Source organism: Solanum stenotomum, chromosome 1, assembly GCF_019186545.1.
Source record: "Solanum stenotomum isolate F172 chromosome 1, ASM1918654v1, whole genome shotgun sequence".
Lineage (NCBI taxonomy): Eukaryota > Viridiplantae > Streptophyta > Magnoliopsida > Solanales > Solanaceae > Solanum > Solanum stenotomum.
In genome coordinates, this window is record NC_064282.1 from 10,896,321 (window position 1) to 10,917,888 (window position 21,568).

General features: G+C 32.1%; 3 protein-coding genes, 1 long non-coding RNA gene and 1 other non-coding gene across 5 annotated transcripts; 4 read left to right on the forward strand and 1 right to left on the reverse strand.

Moving 5' to 3' along the window:
• The first annotated feature begins 1,013 nt into the window (after positions 1 to 1,013).
• Positions 1,014 to 2,363, forward strand: LOC125843960 (desiccation-related protein PCC13-62-like). The gene is made up of 3 exons (XM_049523168.1): positions 1,014 to 1,405; positions 1,515 to 1,740; positions 1,815 to 2,363. Exons 1-3 carry the CDS (start codon positions 1,047 to 1,049, stop codon positions 2,244 to 2,246), a joined length of 1,017 nt encoding a protein of 338 aa, XP_049379125.1. The 5' UTR covers positions 1,014 to 1,046; the 3' UTR covers positions 2,247 to 2,363.
• A 682-nt stretch (positions 2,364 to 3,045) lies between these two features.
• LOC125843201 (pentatricopeptide repeat-containing protein At5g14770, mitochondrial) lies at positions 3,046 to 6,343 on the forward strand. Its single transcript, XM_049522418.1, has one exon. It carries the CDS (start codon positions 3,106 to 3,108, stop codon positions 6,211 to 6,213), a length of 3,108 nt encoding a protein of 1,035 aa, XP_049378375.1. The 5' UTR covers positions 3,046 to 3,105; the 3' UTR covers positions 6,214 to 6,343.
• Positions 6,344 to 7,987: 1,644 nt separating this feature from the next.
• LOC125843211 (uncharacterized) lies at positions 7,988 to 9,894 on the forward strand. Its single transcript, XR_007443953.1, has 3 exons — positions 7,988 to 8,268; positions 8,476 to 8,586; positions 9,545 to 9,894. It is a non-coding gene; the product is annotated as an uncharacterized LOC125843211 (long non-coding RNA).
• A 4,186-nt stretch (positions 9,895 to 14,080) lies between these two features.
• Positions 14,081 to 14,722, forward strand: LOC125847070 (rapid alkalinization factor). Its single transcript, XM_049526782.1, has one exon. The coding sequence runs from the start codon at positions 14,342 to 14,344 to the stop codon at positions 14,684 to 14,686; it is 345 nt and encodes a 114-aa protein (XP_049382739.1). The 5' UTR covers positions 14,081 to 14,341; the 3' UTR covers positions 14,687 to 14,722.
• A 6,756-nt stretch (positions 14,723 to 21,478) lies between these two features.
• Positions 21,479 to 21,556, reverse strand: TRNAG-CCC (transfer RNA glycine (anticodon CCC)). Its single transcript has one exon. It is a non-coding gene; the product is annotated as a tRNA-Gly (tRNA).
• Between the last annotated feature and the right edge of the window lie 12 nt (positions 21,557 to 21,568).

The following is a 21,568-nucleotide window of genomic DNA, read 5'->3' on the forward strand; positions in this document are numbered from 1 at the left end:
ATTTTATTTCATAACAAGCTGAATCAAACAACATTGAAAATCAGAAAAAACTTAATAATGTGATCAATAAGATGTTAAAAGACATAAATTAACTTAGAAACAAATATGTGATCCAATTCACTTGTTTTTATTAGTAAATATTCTTAATTCTTCCCTGCTTCTTCGTCTCCTTTAGGTGGAGACGGAGCTGGTGGATACACGAATGACCATGGAAAACGATAAGCCCACAAATAAGGAAACCTAGGATGAAAGAAACCCGTAGGCATTTGAGGAAGAACAAATGGCCATTGATGAGGATGGTAACCACCATAAACGTATGGCCATGGACGAGGAAATAGCCAGGGACGTGTATATTGAATCCATGGAAAGTAACTATCTAGTCCCTTAGCTTGTGGAGTAGTATTAGTTTCATCATTTGAGGATGAATCAGAAATTTCACTTGCAAAAGCTAAGTTGACAAGTAGGAAAATGCAAATGACAAATGTAACAAGGCAATTTTTCTTGGCCATGGTTAATAGTAGTAAACAAATTGTAGTATTAACTCTCTTAAGATGAAATGTGAAGGTTGATGTAGTGGGGATTTTATAGGGTTGTCAAGCAAAAGATTCATTTAACTTGGGAGATTTTTTAAGTTCATCAACTATTTGATTTTCTTTCAATCATGTTAATCATACAAAGTTTGTGTACAAATAAAATAGAATTCTTAATTAAAACAAGTGTAATGATCAAGAAGATACTCACTCTATTCCTAAATAAGTGATGTTTTTAACTTGAGCACACTCGTTGAGTTGTTGAGTTTCCAGGCTTAATTTATCTTTCTTCTATTTTGTTGTAGGTTGAAGGCAGGTAGAGTTTAGCTAAGGCATATAAACTTCACATTGTTTTGGTTAGTCACTAATAAGGTGTTTATTGATAGAAATCCAAATCACATTGCTTAAAATTAGGTATAAAGTATGTCATAATACATAGTATATATCCCTATAAACTCTCTTTTAATCTTCATTACAACTTAATTAACCAACAACAAAAAAAAAGAAACACTAAAGATGCCTATAATATCAATTACTTCACCTTCCCATCTTTTAATAACAATATTTATGATTTTGTTGTCAAGCAAGATGTTCTGCATTTCCCTTTCTCAAAATCTTCTTTGTCCAACTGGGACTCCGAAGGTCGGACTCCCAGTAACCAAAGAAGATATTGACTTGTTGCAATTCTCTGAGAATTTAGAGTTTTTGGAAGCTGAATACTTCTTGTGGGCTGTACATGGTTATGGTCTTGATATTGTAGCACCAGAATTAGCCATGGGAGGGCCTCCTCCCATTGGTGTCCGCAAAGCAAATCTTGATTTTTTTACAAGTAACATCATCAATGAGTTTGCCATGCAAGAAGTTGGTCATCTAAGGTCCGTTCTTATCCCAGTTTAACTTATATACACTAACAATATCAAAAAAGACTTACGTATCAGGTCACTCAAACGATAACTAATTTGTTCTGTTTTGGGATAATTGCAGGGCACTTAGATCGAAAGTAGGTGGTTTGCCAAGACCTTTGATGGATCTAAGTTCTAGACACTTTGCACATCTATTTGATGAAGCATTTGGTTACAAATTACAACCCCCATTTGATCCTTATAGAGATAGTCTCAATTTCATGTTGTCTTGCTATGCACTACCTTATGCTGCATTAGTTGGCTATGTTGGTACAAATCCCCTCATTCAAGGCTATGAATCAAAAAGGGTAAAGAATAAATCTTAAATTTTCATTAAGTATTCGAGATTTAGTAATAACTCAACTTGTCTTTGTTACTGCAGGTTTTGGCAGGACTATTAGGTGTTGAATCAGGACAAGACGCAATGATCAGAATGTACCTTTACGAGAGAGCTGGAAAAGTAGTATACCCTTACAGACACACTGTGGCGGAGTTCACAATCCACATTTCCAATTTAAGAAACCGTTTGGCAATGTGTGGTATTAAAGACGAAGGCTTGTTCGTGCCATGGCAGCTTGGTGCAGAGAATCGGACAACAACAAACATATTATCAGCTGATTTGTATTCTCTTTCTCAGTGGCGAACTCCTGAAGAGATTCTAAGGATTATGTACAACACTGGTAGTGAAAATGCTCATGGCGGGTTCTTTCCTCGTGGTGCAAATGGCAACATTGCTAAAAATTTGCTAAAACTAGAGTGCGGGATAAAAAATGCTACAAAAAAAAACGAAAAGAAAACACTAATTAAATCTTAGAAATTAGATCAATGTCGGTTAGTTGACTAGCTGGACTTTCATTTTGTTGGTGAAGGTTTGATTGTCTGTCTTGTAATACTCTCGCTAATTTCCCATTCACTTCCCCTCTCTGTGTAATAAAAGAATATTAGAAAAGAAGTTCAGATAAGTTATTTACATGTGTTTGTTATTTGTAATGTCAAAAATAACAAACACAAATGTATGTTGTTCTTCAATATAACTCATTTACTAGTAATATCAAGGGTATATTGCATTCGATTTACTTTATATTATTGTGTTTGGTGTGATGATGTCATAAGTTCACATATTTGTATAGTCGATTTCAATTTATTTTAAATTGAGGAGTATTTTTGTTGTCGATTCACATTTTGAGAGTTGAAACAATGCACCTTGATAAGATAATAAAAACATATTTGATCGATGGTCAAGTAGAACCATCTCCTATAAAAGTACAACAAACTAGTTTTAACCTTGCTCACTAAGAGCCTGTTTGGATTGGCTTAAAAAAATAAATAGTTTTTAAGTAAAAAAACAGAAGTCTGAAATGACTTTTAAATCAAAAAAAAAAAAGTAGGATACTTTTGATTTTTGACTTATTTTAAGTTAGTTTAAATTTATTTTAAGTCATTTTTTATCTTGCTAAATACATCCTACCTTATTTTAAGTTATTTTTTATATTTGTCAAAAAATCCAAAAGTTAAAAACTGACTAAAAGTAGATTTAATCAACTTTTAAGTTAATCTAAACATCTCTTAATATATAGTCAAACATGTGTCAAAATTGAGCTATTACTACTACTTGTGCCGGAAAATAACAGCTCCACATATACTCCCGCGGGAATGGTGGCAACTGCGAGACAATGAACTCACATCGGCATTTCATCAAACAGTTGATAGGCAGGACAAAGAGCCTCCCTCTGCTCTCCGTTGCTATCTCATTGCAGCTCAGAATATGCCTCCCATTCTCTTCATCGGCAACGCCCACCGGTACACCAATCCAAACTCATCGAAAGAAAAGCCTCTACACCTCGTTTTTCTGCACACTTGTCCATCTATTCCTTCGCTGCCATCGCCTTTCCAGAGCCACGGAAACGTTCTCTTCAATGAGAAATTACAATCTTGTCCCTGACCTTCCCTCATGGAATCGTCTCTTGCATCATTTCAATTCAGCAGGTCTGGTTGATCAGGTAATTATCCTTTATTCTGATATGCTTGCTTGTGGAGTGGCTTCTAATGTGGTTACTCGCAATATAGTCGTGCATTCGCTTTGCAAAGTTGGGAAACTGGAAAAAGCGCTTGAATTACTTAGAGAGAACGAAAGTGACACAGTTACTTATAACACTTTGATATGGGGGTTCTGCAGAATTGGGTTTGTTGAAATGGGTTTTGGATTGGTGTCTGATATGTTAAAGAAGGGTATTTTCTTTGACACCATCACTTGTAATATATTAATTAAGGGGTTTTGTGATAAGGGTCTTTTGTATAATGCAGAATCGGTGATGGAAATGTTGAGTGATAAACATAGGGGCGTTTGTAAAGACGTTGTCGGTTTTAACACTCTGATTCATGGATATTGTAAGGCTGTTGAGATGAGTGGTGGATTTGAGATGATGGAGAGGATGAAAAGAGAAGGTTTATCACCTGACATTGTTACATATAATACTCTGATTAATGGTTTCGGCATAATGGGAGATTTTGATGCTGCAAATTGTATCATGGATGAGCTCTTGGACTCTAATGAAAATGTGAATGTTAGTTATGTCGGTGATGAAGAAAAACATGACTATGATGATGGTGAAAATAAGGGCCTGGTAGTAGGAGACTTGGGTTTAGAACCAAATACTATTACATACACCACATTGATTAGTAAATATGTTAAGTGGTTTCAGTTTGAGAAAGCATTTGCTACATATGAAGAAATGACAAGGCTTGGCTTCTTCTATGACATTGTTACTTATAATTCCCTTATATATGGTCTTTGTAAAAATGAACGGTTTCATGAGGCCAAATTACTTCTTGATGAGATGAGAAGAGTGGGTGTGGATCCTAATCACGTGACATACTCTATTTTTATTCATCACTTGTACAAAAATAAGGCCGAAAAGGTTGCTGCTAACTTCCAAAGTCAAATAGTGATTAGAGGAGTGCCTTTCGATGTTGTCTTGTTTACCTCTTTGATAAATGGGCTTTTTAAAGTTGGAAAATCCAGGGAGGCAAGAGACATGTTTCAGACACTCTTGAAGTCTAACATAACTCCAAATCATATTACCTATACTGCATTGGTTGATGGGCACTGCAAATCTGGTGACTTAAAGAGTGTAGAGATTTTACTGCAACAAATGGAACAGAAAGGTGTTTTACCAAATGTTGTCACATTCTCTTCTGTAATTAATGGTTATGCCAAAAGTGGAATGGTTGATGCAGCTATTGAAATTATGAGGAAAATGGTAAGCATAAATGTTAACCCTAATGTTTTCACATATAATACCCTGATTGATGGCTGCTTTAAGGCTGGTAAACATGATATGGCTCTTGCTCTGTATGAGGAAATGCAGTCGAATGGTGTTGAGGAAAATGAATTCTTGTTGGATACATTTTTGAATAATTTGAAAAAACTGGGTAAAATGGATGAAGCTGAGGCCATTTTTATGGATATGGTATCTAAGGGTTTGTCACCCGATCATGTGAATTACACATCATTGATGGATGGACTCTTCAAAAAAGGGAAGGAGTCAGATGCTCTTCAATTGGTCGAAGAGATGAAAGAGAAAAAAATATGCTTTGACACAATAGCATGCAATGTACTGCTTAACGGATTATTGGGAATTGGTCAGTATGAGGTACAGTCTGTTTATGCTGAAATTAGAAAACTTGGTCTAGTTCCAGATATTCAAACTTTCAATTCTTTAATTGATGCTTACTGCAAAGAGGGGAAGCTGGAAAGTGCTGTCAAAGTCTGGGTTGAAATGAAGAGCAGTGGGATAATGCCTAATTCAATCACTTGTAATATATTGGTGAAGGGACTTTGTGAAGTAGGTGATATTGAAAAAGCAATGGATTTGTTAACGGATGTGGTGACAATTGGTTTTCGTCCTTCACCAGCTATTCACAAAATTGTTCTCGATGCTGCTTCAGGCCATACAAGAGCAGATATAATCCTGAGAATGCATGAGCGGCTTGTAGGCATGGGACTTAAGCTTGATCAGACTGTTCACAACACTCTTATTGCTGTTTTATGCAAGCTTGGGATGACCAGAAAGGCAATGTCAGTACTAGAAAACATGAGAGAAAGAGGATTTTCAGCTGATACTACCACTTATAATGCCTTCATACGTGGATATTGCAAAAGTTACCAATTCCAAAAGGTTTTTGCAACATATTCTGAGATGCTGGCTAAAGGAGTTCCTCCTAATGTTGCAACATACAACACTATGTTAGCATCTCTGTCAGCCGTTGGATTGATGAATGAAGCAGCTGATTTGTTCAATGAAATGAAGGGAAGGGGTTTTGTCCCTAATGCTAATACATATGACATTTTAGTCTCTGGCCATGGGAAAATTGGAAATAAAAAGGAATCCATCAAACTTTACTGTGAGATGATTACAAAAGGTTTTGTTCCTCGCACTAGTACCTATAATGTACTCATCTTTGACTTTGCAAAGGCGGGAAAAATGAGACAGGCCCAGGAACTAATGCACGAGATGCACGTCAGAGGGGTAATACCAAATTCTTCAACATATGACATACTATTAGTTGGATGGTGCAAGCTATCAAAAAGGCCGGAGCTTGAAAGGTCATTGAGACTGTCATGCCGGAGTGAGGTAAGAAAGTTACTTGAAGAGATGAAAGATAAAGGTTTCACTCCAAAAGAAACCACCCTTTGTTATATCAATCCTGGCTTTTCAAAATCGGGAGAAAATGATACAGAATGGTGGTTGAACAGATGGCACAAGACAAAGCAGAGTTGATTCTTGAAAAAATAAGAAGTTTCTTAAGGATGGAATTTCTATTATTTTTTGGTTTCTCTCTTGAAACATCAGGTTAAGTTATGTGGATGAGAGAACCGAGCAGATGAGAATAAACAAATAATGCAAAGGATCCTGAAGGAAAAGGAGAGAAATCAGGACATTTATATCTGCTTTTCAAGAATTTTCGTAAGTTATTCTCTCCCATTTTTTTTGGTTTCTACCTCATTTACTTCTACTCAATTGTATTGGAAGTCAAAACTGTTCTATATTCATTGCCTACAAAAAATAAGCTTTTCCCTTAATGCAATCCATTTACAATGATTATTTTTAGAGCTATAAATTCAGAAACTATACAAGATCATCAATCCTAAATCATGTAGATGCTGTAAAGAGAAGTCTTTCAAGTTTCTAAGCTTATTGGTTTTGATCATAGATGACAAAAGATATTTGTTAGTGTAGAATTTCTTTTTTTCATTTTCCACACAATTTGTGACAACCTACAGGAAAAATATGACATTTAATTGGGGAATATGGGGTTGTTTGGTATGCAAAAAAAGTGTTAATGACAACAACAACAATGATGATTAAATCCCCAAGGACCAAACTTGTCAGGTCAATTATATGATATGTGGATTAAGATTTTTACTTTATGCTGGTATATTAACATGCTTGAGTAAATTTCAATTGCTCCTCTTGTAAAAGGAAGACACAAATACTTGACATGATTTTTCTAAATGTAGAGCCAACATGATGAGAGCTTGAAGCAATGTAGAGAAAGTGTTTTAGTTGTTTGTTCCACGTCTGCTTACTGGAGTTGAAATTAGCTTTTTCCGTTCCAAATAGAAAAAATGGCATACAGTCCCACATTGGTTGGAGAATGGACTGGTGGTTTGCTTATATGGACTTGGGCAATTCTCCACTCACGAGCTAACTTTTGGGGTTGAATTATGCCCAAGTGCCATATATTTACATGGTATCATATGCAGGTTCTTCCCCATTTGGTTTCCCGGTCCACATTCCAGTCAGGCCTAGACGTGAAGGGGTATGTTAGAGTGGGTTGTAGTCCCACATTGGTTGGGGAATGGACTGGTGATTTGCTTATATGGACTTTGACAATCCTCCCCCCATGAGCTAGTTTTTGGGGTTGAGTTAGGCCCAAGTGTCATATCTTTACAAGCATGAATGGGGTTGTCGAAGTGTAGGGTGTTAATATAGCTCCCAATTCCCATGAGGGCAAGCATGAAAAGACTGAAATGGTTAAAGTTATTTATAGGATATTTTCTTTCATCCATGCATATTGATTGGTAGGATTTAACTTTGTTATTTGTGTGAACTTTTGGTGCAGAGAGATGTTTCAATTTTTGGCGGACTGCATTGAAGACTAAGATATTCACAGAGGAGGTAAATAACAAATCATGTAAATATTCTGTGGTTTGAATCACCAATCATTTAACTGAGTGCAAATGACTCTGATTTAGATCTTACAGCATGATGAAGACACTTTGAATTACCTCAAGATATCAAGTGGTGCTGGATTATGGATCTAAAGGGTTATAAGTTTCACTTCTTTCTTTGATACATAACCTTTTCTCAAGAGTCCTGTCTTTACTAAAACCTATCACATGATTGATGATGATGAGCGTAAATTGGAGAAGGCCTTATGGTAGGTTTTAACTTCTTGGGTTTATATCATATGATCCTGTTATTGTTTGTTCATTTGATGTGGGATGTCTTGTAGGACCGACATTTGAATGGTACTATCCAAGTAACTCACAAGATCCTAAAAGGGAATTCAAAGAAGGGGTCAAAAGATGCTAAACCTATAATCCGGACCGGTACCTGCAAAAGATTTTTCAATACCTTTCATCCACCACAAATTGGCAAAGATGATGATGACAATAATGAAGATGTTGTAGATTCAACAGCTTTTATGCTATGTTGCCGTACCCGTATCAGATACTCAAAAAATGCACTACTTTTGGAGGATTTGACACAGACCTGTCTATATTTCTGAAGAGTTGGAGCAACAAAGCTATGATTTTGTTCAATTACGCTGTAGGTGATTCAGAATTTTTGCCTTTATTATTTGGGTGTGCTGATAGTTTTTTTGGTCTGTCCATACGATATTTCCAATTGTCCTTTTAGTCATCATCACTAAAGATGAGACAAATGTGTGGAATTTTTCTAAGGTGAACGATGGAAATTGCCTGTTGTTTTTCTTTTAGCATGTTACTTATGTTTGTTTATTCAACATAATCGTAGAAGAGTGCCATAGCATAATTTGAAGAAGGTCAGCATGGAGAATGTCCTCCAAAGTGCAAACAGCAGTTTGTATTTTGTCCGATAGCTGGTTGAAGAAATGGAATGAAAATGGTATGCACTAATTACCTTAAAGAGTGTTTTTTTATTCCCAAGGAAGTTGCAATATGGGACTCCCTTTTTTTCCTGTTTATTTATCAAAATTGGATGATCAGTTTATGTTCCACATTGGAACTATGCTGCCTAGCCCAAAGTTAAAATTGCACTGAAGTCGGCTAATGTTGTAAAGAAAGTATCTAGCATCAAGATCCAGACTTACGATACCTTCTTTCTGTATCTCAGATAGTCTGGTTTCTTAATTTTCTATATGGACGCATGTTTTTCTTCTTTGTCCTTACTGTTGCAGTAAATTGCCAACGTAATTGAGCTATGCTTGTGTGAGAGGGTTTTTAGTTATACCGTTAATGCTTAAAACGGTGCAGAAATTTTTTTGTGATTGGTAATAAACCTTGTTTGGTTCATTTTGTGGCTTCATTAATGGGCTATTCTTTTGTTGCCCATTCTCTGAGTTCAATTATATTGGCTGAAAATTGAACCTTTTTTTCTTTTCAAAACACATCAGCTCTGTCATGGAGCGAAATGAAAAGGGGATTCAAAAGTGCTAATAGATACGGTATCTGGTATTCTTAGTCTCTGGATGTCAGAAATTATCTAGTTCTGTCACTGCAAGAACAGAGATGCATAAAGTTCATTCGTTTAAGTTTGGGGCAGCTCTTACATGTGCAAATTTTCCTACTGTATTTTGGTGTTTAGCTTACGGCTCGACTGTTCTGGTATATTTTTTTGTGTGTGGTGCAATATGCCTGCTGAGGAAATCTATGGTTGCTAATAGTCATGCTACTGACACCACATTGAACTTGTTCTAGCATATGTGTTCATTGTGTCTCTCTGAAATTGCATTTGAGTTTTGCTCGATGGATTGTCTGCATTGTTTATAAACCCAACGGGTTATTGCTTCTTCATTTTCTCCTCTTTATCTCCGGCATTTTACCTACCAGACTTTCTGTATCAGGTGGATCTTGAAACAACATTTGGTTTCCAATCTTTGAGCTTCTGCAACTCAGTTTTGTGGCCTTCAGCTAATGTAGTTACATCAGCTCTTACAATGCCGGCATCAGTTAGTTTTCTTGGACTTGGACTCGGACTCGTTCTCAGCACAGGCTCCACACAGCTAATCGTTTATTTATTATACAGCTCAGTGAACATTCTTTCTTTCTTGTTAAAATTATTAGATGTGACAGATCATGAAATTTTCTTGATGATCTTTAGTGCTTTCCCATCAATAAAGAGAATTTCAAAGGTCTTGCAATCTTTTTTATACTTTGGACAATCCCTATAAAGCAGTAATTTAATTTGTTTACTTTTTGCAGAATAGTTGTTTCTTTGAGTAACATCATCCCATGAATTTTTAGGTGTTTAAATGGTTCCCTCTTATATATTGAATAGGTCAATGAGAATTGAGCTAATTTTGGTGTGATACAGTTCACATTAGCATGATCCTAGGACAATGCTTACATGACAGGATGTCATTCGACTTTTCATTAAAAATTACAACTACTCTCAATTAAAAGTCCATTTAGCCAATATTATAGGGTTTGGTAAAGGGAATTTGGTATTCTCTAGGCATCTACAAATCAGTACAATATTACTAATAACTTATTGGATGCCTAAAAGTCAGCTAATAAGTTCTACTTTAGTAATTACTCCATTAGTTAAAGCCTAAGCTTTACTCCCTCCGTCCCATTTTATGTGGCAACATTTGACCGGGCACGGAGTTTAAGAAATAAATGAAGACTTTGAAATGTTTACCAAATTGCCCTTTAAAAAGTACACTCACTTTTCTCTCTCCTCATAAATGTATTGGAGTATTATTTTAAAATTAAGTGGGACCAACAAGGGTAAAAGAGGAATTGCACCTTTAAATACTTACCATATAAGGAAAGTGACATTCTTTTTGGGACTGACCAAAAAGGAAATGTTGCCACATAAAATGGGACGGAGGGAGTATTATTTAAACTAATATGGTGTTCATTTTCTTCTTTACACGTCTCTTAAAAACTCATATATAAAAAAGATAGTGTTACTAATACAAACTTGTTTACACTCATATGAAACACATAAAGTACTTAAATTTCATTTGTTATGTTATTATATTGTTTTAGGAAATAGTTCAACCAACATAGCATTATCAAAGTTGGGGGAAATGAATGAAGTTACCAAAACAACTTATTAAAGCGCGCGCATACATATATATTTATATTATGTGGTGGCTAAATTCCCTTTAACAAAAGGCACTGAAAATAGTATGTATTAATTAGTTTTATGATAAAAATAATTAAGTTTGGTGCATTTTTGAGTAATTAATTGGAAAGATACAGCTGGCTTTGGCGTTTGTTTAGGGACGCGCATACACCGACCGATCCTGTGATCTGTTATACGGCCCCACCCACACACACTAATATAACGGATACTCAACTACACTTTTCAAACTCAATTTAACGCCGTTACTCTTCCTTTTTCATCGCTTATTATTTATTGTGTTTCGATTATCAAATTATTTTGTGTTTTTGTTCTTTTTTATTTGGTAGGATTTGCGTTGCTTCTCTCATTAATTGTTATATTATTATTTTATTCTTTGGATTTACAACACTTGAGTCGAGGGTCTTTCAAAAATAGTTTTTCTACCTCCACCATATAGTAAGATCCGTGTCAATTGTATCCTCTCCAAACTCCACTAGTGAAATTTCAGGGAATATGTTGGTGTTACACTATTTCCTCTGTTTCTGTTTTATTACTTATTTCTCATATTTTTTTAGTATTGAATAACTACATATAAAGTAATATGTATCATTTTAATAAAATACACCTCTAACTAAAATTTTAATTCAAGTAATATATAAAACAAATGTAAGTAGTACTCTTTTATCTTCTTCTTTTTTCCCCCAACTTTCTTAGTGATCATTTCGAGACTGACTTCTTTACCGTTGCCTTATTTGAAAATGTTATCTTGTCTCTTTTCTGTCTAAAACCTTGATTAATGTATTTTTGTTATTATACTAGTAATATTTTCTAGATTATATAGTATAGTATAGATACACTAATATCCTTTAACTTGTAAAGATTTTCACATTTTAACCTATTACACACATCAAGTAAGTAAAACGTGAACCTAATAATTACTTCGATATAATATGCATGTCTACTTTTAACCTTAGATCGCATGTTTAAGCTTGTGTTATGCTCAATCAATTTTTTTTTATTAAATCATGTGATCATAAATATAACATATATAAAAAAAAAAAAAGTAAAACAAGTAAATTGAAATGACCGGAAAGAAGTGTGTCATAAAATAGAGTAGCATTACAGGAAAGTTTTATTCTTTAGCAAAACCAGATCTAGAAAAAATATTTAATTGTTGTGGTTAATCAATCATCAAAGTAAGTCAAATTAGTGTAACTAGTTAATTACTGACATACCTTTTATTTACTATAAAATAAATAAAAAAACTGAGCAGAAACACAATGATTGATAACGGCGAATCTGTAACGGTGACGGAAATGAGCTGGACACAAAAGGCAGCTACCATAGGAAGAAGAGAGCAAAAACGTGTTTCGGTTGACAAAATTATTAGACGGACTAACTCTGCCGTCTTTGTTCTTTTATATTTAATTTTTTTTTTTATATTATCAACTCTTTTTTTTATTTTGAATAAAAAAATATTTACCTCTTTATTTCGTTGCAATATACTTGTCAGGTTTAGTCATGTACATTTGATAATTCGATCAAAATTCATGTAAATTAATCTCGATTTTTGACGATAAAAAAATGTAACAAGTATTTTGAGACGGAATTACACGGCTACAGCGCCACAACTATTCTTTTCTTCCTATTACTACGTGAGCGATTGACAACTCAGTCAATCGAATATCTTTTCGTTTTCTACCCAATTTGGACATCCTATTTCCTACTTATTACGATACTTGCCCCTACCTAACCTTATCAAAAGTTCATACTGCCTTTTAATCTTTTTTTTCTTATCCTTTCTTTTTCCTAGAGATATTGTTATCATAATAATATTAATTACGACCAACTTTATATCATTTTCAATCATTTTTGTTTGTTCTTGTTAAGGAATGATCATATACATTGCTCCTACTCATGGTTATTTTTCGTAATAAATAATTGCATATTTTTGTGTTGTCTTGATGTTTTATTTATGCTTTGCTTCAATTATAAGATTGATCAATCTAGCAATTGTGTTTCTGTTTAAATTAGTTGAAATTAAATATATAATTTTATGTGTATTAGTTCCACTAAGCTGAAAGCTTGTGCAAAAGAGAGAATATTATTGAACATTTAATATTTTAAAATCATAACAATGCTTCTTTTATGTATAATTCAAGGTAACAAGGAAAAATATTGTTTCATTAATGTTTAAATGAGGTGTCCTTCATTCACATTTTCTCTAGTAAGAGCGTTTTCTAAAAAAAATTGTTATCCCCAAATTAAAAATTTGTACAAGTAATTTATAGTGAAAAGTAATTTTATTATATAAGATTATTTTAGCAAGAGATTTCAAGTGGTTGATCAAAGACAATTTCAAAGTTAGCAAATTGATGATAAAATAAGTGTGGATATTGACTATTGCAACTAAATAGAATTACATAATAAGTAGTGGTAAGCACATTAACAAAGACCAAATTTCATTCTAATCTTTTTGGTGACATAAGAAACCACACAATAGACAAAGTATTTTATACTAACTTGTAAATTATTGAATGAGCAATGTCAAATCATCCCTTGATATGAGTTTTCTCAACATATAGTTACCTTATAGTCTCACTATATATTTGAAAAGTACATTTGTCAAAGAAAAAATTAACAAATATTTTAAATAATAACATTTTGTGTTTTTATTAACTATTTGAAAAATCACTTTTGTTAGTATTACAAAAGCAACTTGCATTATAAAGTTTCGTAGTCACTCTTTCAAATATTGCTTTTAGGGGGCGCTCAATTACAAAAACAAATTATATAAAAAATTACTTCATAATTAGGATTATTCAAATAGATAAATTATTTAAAACTCGCTTGTAAGATACACCGAGGAGCTTTATAAATCTGGAAAATAAATTGTAAGATACAACAATGAGCTTTATGAAACTTCCAGCATAAATGTATTGCCAAAAAATATGTGATGTTAGCTTTTATTTGTATTATTAGGCAGTTTGGTAAATATCAATTTTTATTAAGAATATTTTTTAAAATTTTTAAAACAACTTGTATTTATACGAAATTGATCCAACAAGCTAATCCTTTTTGGTCCATATGAAAAACATCACATTATATATCAAGTACTATATTTTTTGCAAATTTTTTTTTTAGTGGAAACTGTCAAAATCAATACGTGATTGGAATTTTCTCAATATTTGATAGCTACCTCACCAATTATTTATGTATGTATGTACAACGCTGGCTTCTAATTTTTTTTTAAAAAAATCTTCTTCTAAATATTCCGCGTTGAAATTAAAGTTAGTGGACATCCAATAAACCAAAGTATCAAAGTCTTCTAATCCTTCGTGGCAATTTGGAAATAAAGTCAAGTATTAGGGGTAGATAAACAACCACCTCTACTTATAATACAACTGGCCTTTCCCATTATAACTTGTCTTCTTCACAATTTGCAGAAATTAACAAATTTTCAACATCGAAAATACAGCAAAATCAGCCGTCCGAACCATAAACGAGAAGAATTAGCAAAAGGTTGCTTTAATTTCTCTTCATTTTTTTTTCAATTCAAGGAAAAAAAATGGGAGTTCCTTCGTATTTGATTGTTTGTGTTCTTGTTGGAGCTTTTTTCATTTCAATGGCTGCCGCCGGCGACAATGGTAGCTACGATTGGATGGTGCCGGCGAGATCCGGTGAATGCAAGGGGAGTATTGCAGAGTGCATGGCTGAAGAAGATGAGTTTGCGCTTGACAGTGAGTCAAACAGGCGTATTTTAGCAACCAAAAAGTACATCAGCTATGGTGCACTCCAGAAGAACAGTGTGCCGTGTTCTCGCCGTGGAGCTTCCTACTACAACTGCAAACCTGGAGCTCAAGCAAATCCCTACACTCGTGGATGCAGTGCTATTACTCGTTGCAGGAGCTAGGTTCTCTATTTTCTCTTCCTCTTCCACAGGATCCATCCATAAAAAAAATGTATTTCTCTTGGTATATTGAATTTTTATTTTTATTTTTATTTTCCTTTTTTTTGGAGATGGGGTTTGTTTGGTATACGAATGAGGAGATGCTCTTAATGGGTATTGATTGTTGTCATAAACTCTTTTTTTTAAAATTATTTTTTCATTTTTTTTCTCTTTTAATGGTGTTTCTATATACTACAGCTTATAGTAAACTGAATTTGTCTGTCAATAATTCAATTTAAACATACTGTTGGTACTATCTGTTTTTATTTATGATTTTGGCTTTTATTCTCTGTTTGCACAAATGGAATAAACTTACTGCTGTTGATATTGAATGGAAATTATTGGCATTTCTGAGTTTTTTCCAGATCTGGATTTGAAATTGTGTTGTCTTCTTCTTACTACAGGGTACTGTTTGATATTGACTGTTATTTGATTTGATTTGTTAATAATTTGAGCTACTTAAAGAACTTTTGAATGCTCTGTGTTTGAATTTTCAGCTTTTCATTGTTCATGATGTGGACAAAGAAAAATTGTATGTGGATCTGTGTTTCTTTGTGTGGACCATCCATTTTGAATTTTTTTTTCTTATGTTTACACTTTTTTACTTGCAACAATTTTTTTTTGAGAGAGAATAAAAGAATAAGGAAATGAGTCAAATGAGGGGAAAGGTTTGATGAAGATTTGAATTAGATTCCTTGCAGAAAGTATAGTAGATTAAAAAACAATGAAGGAATCAAATTAAGTTTTTTGAGTTAATTTAGTATTTTCCTTTTGGTATAAGATGAGAGATAAATTTGAATTATCTAGAACTAAGCAAGAGTTATTATAATTTAAACTAAGCAATGTTGTTTCTTAAGTTTTAACCAGAGTCATTTTTGTTGAAAAAATGAGATGAGATAAGAATATTTTTCTCATATTGAAGTAGAAAACTTACTAATTGAACATTATTGCTATTATTCATTTTATTAAGATCTACTGAATCAGCAGCAGTTTTTCTCACAATAGCACAAGTACAAATAATTTACATTTGTCAGTGTAAAATTGACCTAGGATAAAAGCAATTTATCATCATGTCAAGCAAATATAATTGACTTGAAAAATAGAGTAATAATCTGTTATAAGCAATTAAATTGCACCTAACAATTTAAAAGAATTTGAATTTATATGTGTATAAGTTAAAGGTCTTTACTGTCGGCAAATATTGAATGCGTTGTATTCATAATTATTGTAATAAGTAGTACTTAAATAATAGTGATGATCCACAAGGACCACAACTATGTTTTTGTATATCTCCAATTAGAGAGACAAAACAGAATTATAGTACAAAGCAATTAAGTATTATTACGAATATTGCAAAACCACCCATCAAGTCTATATTTCCTCTGTAGAAGCTCCCCATTCATTTTATTTTATTTTAGTTTTGGCAATAATATCCTTCACCTCACTTTTGTCCCAATTTATGTCAAAGGGTTCCGATATCGGTTTCATATCATATATTATTGATTTGATTTATTAGTTATCAGTTTGTGTACGTGCTAAATTGATAATTGAACTAATAAAATATTTGTCATGTCTTTTCACAATTTCATTTTCGATTTAACCGGATAAAAAAATATCCTTCTAATTTTTCTTTCATTTTCTTATTTTCTTTGTTCGTATATATATAATTAATTGGCTCTTGTTTAATTGAAACAAGATTTGATGAAAAATTACACAAGAATAGAGTTCAAAAAACATAAATGAAGTGACAAAAAAGGAAGATAGCTTGACGACATCTCTAATTATTGTGTTAGATGGACTTTCAAAACTCTGTCAAACAACCCAAAAAACAAGTAAACTAATAATAATTGAGATTTGAAAAATTAAATTAAAATTTTAGTGTAAGCAAATTAGACCTAAGTATTTGCAATTGTCAGTAAGTTTTCATGGTACTCATAAGTTTCTCTTCTCTTTCCTTATTTCTTACCATCTTTTTTTCCCTGAAAGTGCTAACATGTTTTTGTTACATCTTTTCTTGGTGAAATCAAATGCAACAAAGAGATTGAAATATTTATACAATAGTTTGCTTCAAATAAATAAATATCAATATTTTTTTAAAATTAATTCGAATATTATAATATAAAAAACAATTTGACTTTTCAAATAGTTACATTCCCATGAAATGAAAGGGGAGAAGTAATAAATATCAAACAATAAAGAGCCTTGCCTAATGCCTATCACAATGTCAATTCTCCTTTTCCTTTTTCTAGTTAAAACCCTTTCGATGGCCCTTCAACTTTTGCTATTGGAAGTTTGAAAATATTTAGCACTTGAACTATTTTGTCCAAAAATTCAATCAAATCCTATAAAAAAAAAAATAAAAAAAAATAATAATAATAAAAATATATATATATATATATATTGCTATTTGAGATAAATTTAATAGCCATTTGATATTTTAAATAAAAATGAAAGAATTAGATAATTTTTAAAAGAGTTTCTCTTCCCAATAATTTTTTTTAAACAAGGAGGAAAATCTAAACTTTCATTTAACACAAGAAATGAAAGAAATAGGAGAATTTCTTTTTAGCTTGAATAAGTTAAAAAGAAAACATGAAAACATTTTTCTTTAAAACAGAGAAAATAAAGTTTCTAGTACTTTTTTATTTTTCCAATAAAATATCATCAACATTTGAAGAAATTATCTCTACCGACAATGTTCTAGAATTACAATAATAGTCAAATGACTAAAGGAACAAATTTACTCAAAGTTAATTTACCAATCTTTTCACACAATTTTGAAATATCAAAATGTTACATTATTGTACTAAAGAGATCTTCCCAACATAAAAATATCTTCCAACATAAGGTGTGAGTGTGAGTAGGGTTTGATACAAATCATGACAATGTCATTTCAAGTTTTAAAAAGATTTCATCAAAAGGTGGATGGCATTTGGTGACTTTATTTATTTTGATTTTCATGTTCTTTAAAGTCTTCACATGCAGTCCATATACTGAATGATTTTACTCAAAAACATACAACAAAAGTATCAACTATATATCTTTAAAACTAGATTTGGTTTGTCTTTCAATTATTAGTTTTCTTTATGAAGCTTGTTGGTTGTTAATGAAAGGTTCATTTCAACCACCAATGTCATTCATTCATTCTACTTATTTTTCAAAATAAAAATATCATCATATTTACATTTCTTTTATTTATTTTTACTTGAGGCCCCATCAGGATAAGAGCAGAGCACAAAAGATATGCTGGGGTTGACAATTTGGGGTGCGTTAGAATCATCTAGGATAGAAATAAAGCATTGATCAAACTCTTCTTTAGTATAAAGGTAATAGCTATGAATAATGATAACTTCCGAAGAAAAGTAAAGAATGAGACCTAACCTAAGAGTCTTATTAGGTTTTTCAAGGTTGATACACATTATTATTATTATTATTATTATTATTATTAGAAGTCAATACATCAAGTGTTCATTAAATTTGAGCAACAAAACATAGTTAAATATTCCAACTTTCATAGAATATTATCTAGAAAAATTATTAAGTCTTACAGAAAGAGTTCGTTATATGTTCTTAACTAAGGATTTTACTCCCTCTTTTCCATTTTAATAATCGCTTTAGCTTTAAAAATTGTCTCAAATAATCGGTACTTTAAAAATTTAAGATTAAGCTGGACAATTATTTTTAAATTTACCCTTAATATTAAAGAAGCAATTCTTTTAAATACTTCTCAATTAAAAAAAAAACATCTACCGCAAGGGTAACTTAGTAAGTTATATTTTGTATTTATTATTTTTCTTAATGTGAATGAAAAAAAGCTAAAACAACAATTAAAATGCGATGAAGAGAAAAGATTAAGAAGCTTTTTTCTTTTTTTCAAAATTGAGCAAGACTCCATCCATCTCTTTACTAATGATTTTTTCTCTCGTTCAATCATCACTTATTTGACCACATCTAGTTTCAAGATTGCCCTAACCTAACTTGATGTCACGATTAAGTTTGTGCTAATTATGATTTTAGGAAAAGACCATATTTATTGATGTATTATATTAGAAATTGGAAATTGAACAATTTCGCCTTCCATTAATTTTTTTATCTATTATCACTTTCGTCAATCAAAAAATTATTTTTGCCTACAATGATGAACGATGACAATTGTGGTGAAATATGAATGTAATGGTGAACTATCGTTCTTGTAAAAAGAATTTAAATAAATATCTTGATAGTATTAAGACTATGTTATGTATTTTAACTATTAAAATTTGTTCATATTATTAGGTGATTGTAACATTAAAAAGAAATACAATTTGATTAAGATCTAAGTAACAATCTTCATTAAGTACACACAAATTAGCCTTAATTCTTAATAATGTTGAGAATGACACATTTAACTATTGAATATTTATAAAAGATAACAAATTACAATCAAAAAGATATTTCCGCTGCCGGAGTTTGAACCCGGATTCCAATACTTAAGATAGAAATTGCCAGTGCTACAACGGATTACTTTGGTATTAATTTGGGAACAAAATGTATTTACCGATTTCGTGAAATCATCATTGGAAAAACTTTATTTTAAATTTATCATTTATTCTTAATTAGATGATTTATAATCACAAAAATATCTATAATTTATTTTAGTCATAACTATAAAAGTTCATACTTTATTTCTTAAATTTCATATTATAATTAAAATATATCAACGTAAATTAAAACAGAAAAAATAGTTAAGGTGCATAAAAATGTTGAATGGGTTAGGCATTCTTCAAATTAAGTTTTAAGATTGTGTGTCTGGAGCACATTTCAAGGGTGTACTTTAAAATATTCGTCTTTTTACAGATCGAACCTCCCTTTCAATCACCCTCTCCATGCTTACTCGTTTTTTGAAAGTCGTCATCCGAACCCGGATTCCAAACAGTGCAACAGCGGAACCTTTGGTAGTTGTTTAGGGAACAAATTTTAGTTGTCTTATTAAAGACATATAATTATTACTACATCACACATAACCTCAAAGTTTTTCTTTGGATTTATAAATAATGACCTTTTCCCTCTAAAGTTAAAGATAATTTTGTAATTTATATGTGTTTCTCTTGTCTTTGCAAACATAATTATTAACAATGGTTGATAATTATTTGGGTGCATAAATTGTACTTTATTATTTTGCTAGAACAAATTTAAAATAAGTGAAAGCGTACATTTTTAAAGATATAACTTACTCAAAAATTATTAGGGGATGAGTAAAATTTGAAGAGGATAGTGAGGTGTATTTCACATGACGTTCAACTCACCTAAATATTAGATCACACGGGTTTTAGTTAAGGTGCACATTTGCTAGAAATAGGGGTATATTTATGTTATATATAAGTCGGCCTTAAATGTTTGCAATTGTTCTTTTTTTGTTTCCCACCCGATGTCCGGTATCCACATTGATGCCCGACAAAATCTGAATTTGCAGTTGTTAATAGTGTTAAAGAGTCACATTTATTTATTGAAAGTTTGAAAAGGATAATGTTACACAAATGATAACGGAAAAATATGTATTAAAAAAATTCCGCTGCCGGGATTTGAACCCGGATTCTTAAACAAGATAGAATTGCCAGTGCTACAGCGGACTCATTTGATGATAGGAGTGGGAACAATTTTATTTATACCTTTAGGAGAAATTTATTTCACATTTCTGCACAAAACAGCCTTAAATCACATATAACCCCTAAATTTTTTCTTTGAACAAATAAAACTTTTATTTTTCCTCTCGATTTAGGATAATTTCGCAAACTTAGAAAAAATTTAATGGTATATACTTTTCTTCTCTTTCTTTATTATTTAATATCTTTTTCCCTCCTAAAATTTCTAGCTTATTTGTCATGATTTGTGAATACCCCTTGATGATATAATACAAGCTTAAATGAAGAAGTGTATTCATATAGTCAATCCAACTTGTTGGAAAACTGGGACGCTATAAAGTTATTATTATTGTTGTTGATGTTGATATTGTGAACATCCCTACTATGCTAGTATTTGAATATTATAGTCACATATTTGAAAATTTGCCTAATACTGTCGCCATAAGTTACAAAAATTTCAATGTAAAGAAAAGGATTATTACAAATCTATTGTTAGAGATGAAATTAATCAAGAAACACAAAGAAGAACATGTATGTTGATCGATGCTAATTATTGTTGTTCCTTTGTCTTCTTGATTTTCCAATTAACCAAACAGGGCTTGAAGCACTTTCATAATCATCAGGATACAATCTGATAACTTGTAGCTGCAAATTTCTGAGAGTAATTGCAAATTCTAATGCTTCATTCATCGCTTTTCGAGCACCAGCAAGTGCTTCTACTATTTCTTGATTTACAATGTAATGTGAACATATTTGATTAAGTATGTTATCGTGCCTTTCTTCATATCTTAAAACTCTGTCCTCAGCTTGTTCTAATGCTTGTGTTATTATCCTCAATTTCTCTGCTGCTATTTGCTTCTTTTGCCTTTTCCTCAGGATTGGCAAGTATAGCAAGAATGAAGATGTGAAGCTTATAATTGCAAAAGTAATGTTGTTAAAATACATTGAGGCTCTCTGTTGAGAATTCATCTGAAGTAGATGAGTTGTTGAAGTAAATAGAAAGGAGAATTGATTCTTTGCTTTGAATCAATAGAGGCATGACTTCACTTGCTTGAAGTGAATTGTATTCCTTCAGGTAAAGGAAATGAAAGAATATGGGACACGTAAATTAGACAAAAATGGAAAATGAATTGAGTGCGCATCCGGGGAATCGAACCCCGGTCAGTAGTCAGTACCGTGGGAGGGTACTATGATACCACTACACCAGATGCGCTTCTTCTTGTTA